Genomic DNA, 8,335 nt, shown 5'->3' on the forward strand with positions numbered 1-8,335 from the left:
CATTTGTCGCAATTTTTGTAAATTAAAAGTAAAAATAAGAAGTTAAAGAAGTAAATAAGAAAAAAGTATATAACTTAAAAGAAATCGTTTCTTTTTTTTTCTGTTTTTTAATTTTCTCTAGAAGTACTTCTAGATATACTTTTCTCTTACTCAGACACACTTCCATAGATATGGCAAAGTCGTTAACTGCGATGGGATCATGCTAAAGGGTGAAGAAAGTAAAAGAAAAGAATTTGGATAAAGTACACAAATGATAAAAAATGAATGCATTCTACTAAGTAACTCCTCCTCTGGCAACCTCAAATTGGTGAGTAAGTGCTTTAGGGAGCCTCATTTAGACCAACTCCATAATCATACCTTAGAATCTATTACTATGGGATATCAAAGGTGCAAGAAAGACACATTCAGGACTTTGATAGCATAAAAGAAAACAAAAATCTTGCATATGAGAGAAAGCACAGATTGCTTAATTTTTACTTCTCTCCTTTTGCCTCCAAATTTATGTAAATTTAGCACCCAATTCTTAGAAAACAGCCCTCAATCTTGTCTTTTCTTTTCCCCCTTAGATGATCATTTGGGTCTTACCCCAGTTTGCCACCTGATGCCTACATGAATTAGTTATCATCAACAGCTACAATGCTAGGAATTTGACCATGGTTAACAAAATCAATTTTATTCAGCCGTAAGCAGCACAACACTTGCTCTGGCAGTTCCTCTTGCTTCTGTGCCTGTCAAAGCATACAAAAAAGAGAGTATTATTAATCAATCAACAAGTGTTTAGAAATCAATCAGCTCAGAATAACATCATGCTTCATGTCAGAGATATCAGATAAACTAAAGACAAGATTAAATTATAGTATATAAATGAGGGAGGGTATAATTCTGAGGAAAATAATCTAATCTTTCTATCTTGGTAATTTAGAGAAATATAATCTTAGTCTTTTTTTGCAAGGAAATTTGGTGGTTTATATCAACTATAAAAAGAATGGTAACAATTGCATTGATACAATACAATTGATGAATTAAAGAATAGAGTCTATCATATGTCTAAGAGAGTGAGTAGTTAAGCTTAAGCACATATATATCATACCTGGATGGTTAAGCCCAAATTAAGTACTATATTTTTTGTACGGTCTCGAAGTGAATCAAGTGCTTTCCTTGGTATATAGCTAAAACGATGTATATCCAAGTCAATCTCAAAGTAGTTAGGTCCCTGCAATGAAGAATTGAAGACACATAATTTAGCAGAGATCCATAAAGTGAGCTTCATCTTGCATGTTAATTAAATTTAAAGACGAAAATTTTAAGCCCAGAGATCCATTTGTGCAACCTTAAAGAAACTGTGTTGAGGGCGTGAAAGCACTGGCTTTCCATTGTAGGAATGTATAAGCTTTTTCTCTGCAGAATTTAGCTCAAGGTCCTCTGGATTTACTACCCCAGCCAATATTTTTAGCCTTTCACTGAAAGGAACCAAGCTTTCCTTTGTAAAGCCTTTCACCTTTTCCATATCATCATCTACTAATCTCTGTGAAAACAATACTGTTAATAAACTAAAGAGTAAAGTAGCCAAGTGGGAGCCGCCGCAGAAAAACAATATAGAAAATCTATACTACCATTAGAAAAAGAATGAGCATGTTACATTAAGGACCAAATGTGAAGACAAGAATTTCTAGAACGTTTATATCTGGGTTATACAACATGAGGGTAATCAAGCATTGGAAACAAAGTCTAATACTCTTATCAGGGACAATTTGATGGAGGACTGTAGAATTAAATCAAAAGAGATGAGACTGGTTGGTAGGATTAAGCCATAAATATATTGAATGGCCTTAAAAGAAGAAACTGCAGTTCCAATAACCTACCAAACAGCCAAGACATTAACCGAACATAGCATGTAATAAGCAACCACTTTAGTTCTTCAATTCAAATTAACTTGACATGTTTTGAAAGGGGAGCAGCTAGTTGTATATAACAAACCAATGGTATGTAATAGATTGTATAAGAATTACTAAGCCTTAATCAAAAGAGAGTGTGTGACTGATGATGAGAAAAAAAATCAGAGTGAAAATTTTACATATGATTGCAACAGCTATTTAATATGATAAAATGTTGAAATTCTATAGTCCAGGAAGCAAAATAAGATTAAAGAATATTTTTACTTGCAAATACCTCTTAGAGGAAGATTATTGTAAGCATACAGATTTGGGACTCAAAATATGCAATTGTTAATGAGAAGAAATACCTTGATGCTCTCCTGAAAGTGTGGAGAAGTATCTGTATCAAAATTCTCAGACAATTTGAAATATAATACAAGGCTCATGCCTTCCCCATCAGCATCACCAGGGAACATGCTAGCAGGATAAGTTGGCAACTGAGACAAAAAGAAAAGGAACATAACTAAGCTATCAGTTGATTCAGTTGAGAAGGAGCAATATGTGGTTTGAGATGGAGAATGAACCTGTATATTAACAATTAGGAGGGAAGGTACGTTCTCATGTTCTTTGAAAGGTGGAAGTTCAAGATGCCTAGCAATGTGATTTATCTTCCGGGGACAGGCAAATAAATCAACACCTATTGGTACATAAGGGCTAAAATCTGAAGCAGGACACTTCTGCTTATCTCTGCATAGTTAATTGTTGTCATATATATAATAAGGTAATAGTACTAAGATTTCAGATGAACCAGAAGAAATCAAATGATTAATGGATTAACAAAGATTGATAGAGAGAATTTGGTGACATGCCTGAAAAAATTCCCTCCTCGGAGGCTGAAAACTGAAGGTGAAACCACGGACCAGGAACCAGGGCATGGCTTCTCTTCTGTTGTATTTAGAATCTGAAACCCAGCTCTAGGACGATACAATCTCTCGGATGCACCTGCCCATTCACTCATTTATTGTTATTATAACTTCTCTAGCTCTAGATACATACATAGCTTATATCATCATCTTTTATTAATATTTAGTGCTTTGACCAGACCAAATAAAAAATTATTGAGTTTAATTAAAATACATATTACGTTATTATGGTTCAACAAGGTAAGCTCCAATGCTTTAAGACAAAATAATTATTATATATTTTTAAAGATTTTCAACCAATAAAGATCTAGATAGTGAAATATGATGTATGAGGTTCAATTTCACCTGTGTATTAAGATGATTGGTCTGCTTACACTGGATCTAAATTATTTCAAAACCTCACATGAGACATAAAGGATCTGAACGACCAGTAAAGAATCTAAAAGACCAAAGACTAAAAGCATCCATAATGAAATGGATGACAAAGATCAAAACAAACCAAAAAGGTGCTCTTAATATAGAAATGAATGACACAATAGGAGCAATTGTTCATACTCACAATAATATGTCATCATTTGTAAATAAATTTTTCTATTATGAAAAAATATATTCAGCCTTCTTATATTCTCATGTACCATACTTATATGTCTTTCAATTAACTCCAGCAAATTTACATAATATCATAATTTACAAATAATTGCAATTAACAAATTATTACAAATCCAAATTTTAACATTCTCTTTAAAATAATAAAAAAATAACTTTTGAAAATTTATAAATATATTTGTAAAAAAGAATTAAAGTCTTTCACTATCAAACTTTTTTTTTTCACAATTTTTTTTCACAACTAAACGAAACTTGTGCATGAATAACACAATTTTAATAAAAAATAATAAAAGACAATTTTAATAAAAAATAATAAAACTTAAGTAAGTTGTACACCCTCACACAACTTCAAATATATTATTTTACATTAAAGTTGTGTAGATGACACACAAATTCTAACTTAAAATCATTTTGATTCCCCCAACTTAACCCAATTTCATAAAAAGAAAATAATCCAATTTCATTAAAAGAAAATTATTTTGCCTAAATCAATAATAAAAGTTTTAAATTAGCCGAATTAGTAATTTAGCCCTAAAAGTTCAAAAGCAAAGGAAAAATCTTAATCTATTTTGTACTTATATAATTCCTTTTTCTTACTTTCATCCAAGGATTTCTTATCCACAGAAAGCATAGAAACTGCTTGTTGTTGCTTTCTTTGTACATGTTGAGGACGTGATGGATAATGGTTCACGTCAGCATTCTTATCGTTACTAACTTTAAAGCAGCTTTCATTGAATCCGTCATATCTACATCCTGAATCTACAATGTATGATGCATTTTCATGCTGGAGTAACTGAGCATTTGGGACACTTCCCAAAGCATTACTAACAAAGGGAAAACGTTCTGTTGGCCACAAAGCAAGAAACAGATAAATTTCATGAGCATAACAAAGTAACAATTATAAACCAGTGACAAGGTAGGAAAAATATCATGAAATAAATTCATCACCTCCATGTACACTAAAGAAATCATCATCCGACTCAGACTCTACAATGCTAACTGAGTCAAACCAGGCATCATCATGGCTTTTTCCTGCAAAAGATAATTGCTCATCATGTCTATCAAAGTGATCTATGTCCAACACATGAATCCAATTTCATCATAAATCTCTTAACTGCGTTCATGCCAAGGAGAGGGAGGGAGAGAAAAAACATACCCTTTGATTGTTTTGTACTGTGGCTGTGATGAAATTTCTTGTTAGAAACATCAGATTTCCGGCAAGTGGCTGGAGCACCCTTCTCAAAGTCCAGGGGCACACAGTCAGGAAGGGGAAAGTCTCCCACACGGCCTCCAACATGGCTAGGCCTTTTCATTGGCATGGCAGCGGGTGAAGTGGAAGCATTTCCCCTGCGTTTTCTAAAATGTTTTTTTTCTCTTTTATGAACATTATTACTCTTCCTGTTTGGCTTCGAGGCACAGCCTCCCATTACTTTTTTTACTAATCCTCCTATCATTCTGCCAACTTAAAATAATTCAGGACCAGTGATACGGTCTCTTTCAGAATCAGTGATGGATCAAAGAATTTACTTGTCTATGAACTGGATGGAAAATGGAGATCTGCTAGATATATAATGCACCTACTTTTATATTTTACATGGAGCTGATTCCGTAGTAAATCAGCGATCACCTTCTTCTGACAAAACCTGAAGAATGAAAGTTCTTCAAGGAGAGAAAAAAAAATCCAGTGTTAGCCAGCTTCAACAGTTAGACCAAACTTCATTGTGCATGGTATTACAGATCAAAATAAAAAAGTTGTGTTTATCTGCACCAAAAGAAAAAAGAAAAAAGAACCTCCTTCCCACTGAAGAGAAGCAAAGAAACTCAGGCCAGTTTGATTCCTTCTGACTTTTTTATTCAATGGTTTTTATCTAAAGCAGTTCTTAGCCATTAATTTCTTATCCACAATTATGAAGGTCTGAGAATTGTTTATGTTCCTGCTAGGGAGATGGGACCTAGAGAACTGTTGAAGTCTTCTTCTCCTTCCTTCGGTCGGTCAGGTGACTGGGTAGTGAACTGGAGTTCTCTTTGCCCTCCTGCTTCTCGTTCGGCCCTCGGCCTCGGCTGAACACCGGATGGTGGGGGTACCTGCGAAGGCACTCCGACGCTCAAGTCAGTAAAGCGGGTGGTCAGCTCTCAGAGTGATAAAATGACATACCTTACTCCTTGGGATGCGTACTATTTATATTATTCTAGTGGGCCTACCTTGTTGGGCCCATTTATCGAGGTGGACACCTCTTAGGTTTGCATTACCTAATTCTTAATGACAGATTAGCTTCACTGATCTTGGTTTGAGCGTTAACTGTAATAGGGGTCGGCCATCGGCCAAATCATCATGGCATGGGTCGGCCATCGGCCATGTTCCAGTGGTCTCGGTCGTCTCGGCCAAGTCTTCTAAGGTCTCGGCCTCTCAGTCGTCTCGGCCTCTCGGCCAAGTCTTCTAAGGTCTCGGCCCCTCGGGCAAGTCTTCTAAGGTCTCGGCCTCTCGGCCAAGTCTTATCAGGCCTCGGCCTCTCGGCCATACCGGTACAGTTTACAAAACAGGTATTTTAAATATTTGGAAACTGTTTTCTCATCTTCTATTTTCTTCAAGTGATTCAAAAACTTTTAGCATATATATATATATATAGTTTTGAAATATGCTGTGGAAAGACAACGTGGAAGTTGATCATTGCAAGAATACAAAAGCCCAGAAAACATGCTGCAATATTGAAAGGAAAATATAAAAGGACCTTTAAGAGATAGTGATGTGAAAAATGTAAGGAATAAGGCGAAAATAATAGAAAGATTCCAGTGGGAAGGCATGCATTCGGTGAGATAAAGGGCGTGCATGTATGAAGGAATTGAGCAACATCACGGATTGAAACACAAACACAGAGTAAGGAAGAACGATATTGCATAACAGAGAAGGGACATGATCGTTTCATGAAAAAGATGTGTGAGATAGAGAGACAAAAAAAGGAGAACCTGAGAGGGAGAAAGTTGAAAAAGCATGAAAGAGGAATCACGGTTCCTAGGGAGGAACATGGATTCCTCGGTTGTTCTTCCTTCCCCTGTCTCAGAATCAGAAGGAATCAACCAAAACATAAACAAAAGCAAAACAAAGAGACTCCCAAAATAAGTCCTTTGTTTTCGGATCCTGCTATGTTCTTAGTCTTTATTCCTCTCCTTTTTAATCTCTCCATTTCATCTAAATAAAATCTTACTTGAGAGAATGAAAAGTTTATGTATCAAAGCTCTATATTTATTATCAGGTATATAGATAGATAGAGAGAATAAACACATTAATTTTTGTGACTCTTTATTTCTTATGGTAATTGTTTTCTCTATGTACAGGTAAAACTCAATAATTTAAGGAATTTCAATTAATTGTGAAAAAAGTTTCAGGAAAAATAAACAAAGTGTGGTTAATAATGTATTTATTCATTTTGTTGACTAAAATTATAGATTAAGAATTAAAAATATTTTTTATATAATTTATAATTGTAATTTATTCTCTTATAGCATTGTAATCTTTGACTATTTTTTCTAAAAATCACTCACTATTTTTTCATCAATATTTTATCATGTCAAATTAACTCATCAAATAGTTAGAAATATAAGTTAAAAAAAGGGAATGAATTGAAATTTAATTTTTTTTAAAAACGTTTGCAAATTGTGCTTTCAATAAATGATATGTTATGGTAAGATAATATCAATATTCAAGACCTCACAATTAGTGTTCAAATTAGATATAATGTCTAAGAGTCATTTTTAGTTAATTTGTAGAAAATAGAGAATTTAATGTTATCTCAAGGATATGTTTAAGCATTGTTATTAGAGGTTTGTTTTATATGACTTGGGTCATTTGTTGTCATATATTTTCAACAAAATTAACTATTCTTAGTTTTATGTATTCTTGGTTTTATGTATAGAGTTGTCTATTATTGGTTCTTAGTGTCTAACAATATGTTTGCCTTATTGAAGTTAACTTGTAGAAAATAGAGAATTTAACGTTATCTCAAGGATATGTTTAAGCATTTTCAAGGATATGTTTAAGCATTTTTTATTATAGGTTTGTTTTATATGACTTGGGTCATTTGTTGTTATATACTTTCAACAAAGTTGACTATTCTTAGTTTTATGTATAGAGTTGTCTATTATTGGTTCTTAGTGTCTAACAATATGTTTGCCTTATTGAAGTTAAAGAATGTTTATTTTTCATCCTTATCTGGCTTGCATTCTCTTACACTTCTTTATAGAAGATTGCTTCAATAATATGTTTCATATCTTCTATTCTTCTCATCTTGTGATGTAACTTACATCACATGTTATACAAGATTAACTTTAAGAACATGCAAGATAAAGTCATTCGTTGATAAGGATGTATATTAAAGAACATTGTCTACTAATAACATCATCGTCTAAACTTGTCAAGGTCGTCTAATACTTTTTAAGGACTCGTTTAATCTCTATAGCACTTGTTTAATGTTTTCTTTAGGACTCATTTAATCTATGTAAAAATTATGACTCTTTTTAAGGACTCATTTAAGCTCAATAGCACTTTTCTAGTGCTTCTTGATGGCTTGTCTTTTCCTTTATATCATTCATCTAGCGTGAGCTAGTTTACTTTTATTTCTTGTAATTCAACTCTAACTTTTACCTTTATTAGGAGGCTTGTTCTATAGTCGTGATCAAATATCATTTTTTTGTTTGTTTATTACTTGTTACACGGTAGGTAGATTATTAGACCAAAACCATTTATGATCAAAACCTAGGTGTCAAAAAACAAGGCATAAGAATTTAATACTTTTGTCTTATAAGAACTTAACTCGCCTTTAGCTTAACATGACTTTATTTTAGTGCATCTTACGGTTAGGAAAAAGTCCAACACCCATGATTTTGATTAAGTGTTGAAAACAATAAAATGTAAAACATGATCATACTTTGTTTGTA

The 8,335-nt window shown here is 33.3% G+C and overlaps 1 protein-coding gene across 1 annotated transcript; it reads right to left on the reverse strand.

Annotated features, from left to right (window-relative positions):
• Nucleotides 1-251: 251 nt before the first annotated feature.
• LOC137810913 (uncharacterized) lies at nt 252-6,569 on the reverse strand. Its single transcript, XM_068612408.1, has 10 exons — nt 6,368-6,569; nt 4,560-5,062; nt 4,352-4,435; nt 4,001-4,246; nt 2,744-2,876; nt 2,459-2,621; nt 2,243-2,371; nt 1,331-1,525; nt 1,091-1,213; nt 252-728 (listed from the first exon to the last, which is right to left on the reverse strand). Exons 2-10 carry the CDS (start codon nt 4,855-4,857, stop codon nt 615-617), a joined length of 1,485 nt encoding a protein of 494 aa, XP_068468509.1. The 5' UTR covers nt 4,858-5,062; nt 6,368-6,569; the 3' UTR covers nt 252-614.
• Between the last annotated feature and the right edge of the window lie 1,766 nt (nt 6,570-8,335).

Source organism: Phaseolus vulgaris, chromosome 2 (genome assembly GCF_000499845.2).
Source record: "Phaseolus vulgaris cultivar G19833 chromosome 2, P. vulgaris v2.0, whole genome shotgun sequence".
Lineage (NCBI taxonomy): Eukaryota > Viridiplantae > Streptophyta > Magnoliopsida > Fabales > Fabaceae > Phaseolus > Phaseolus vulgaris.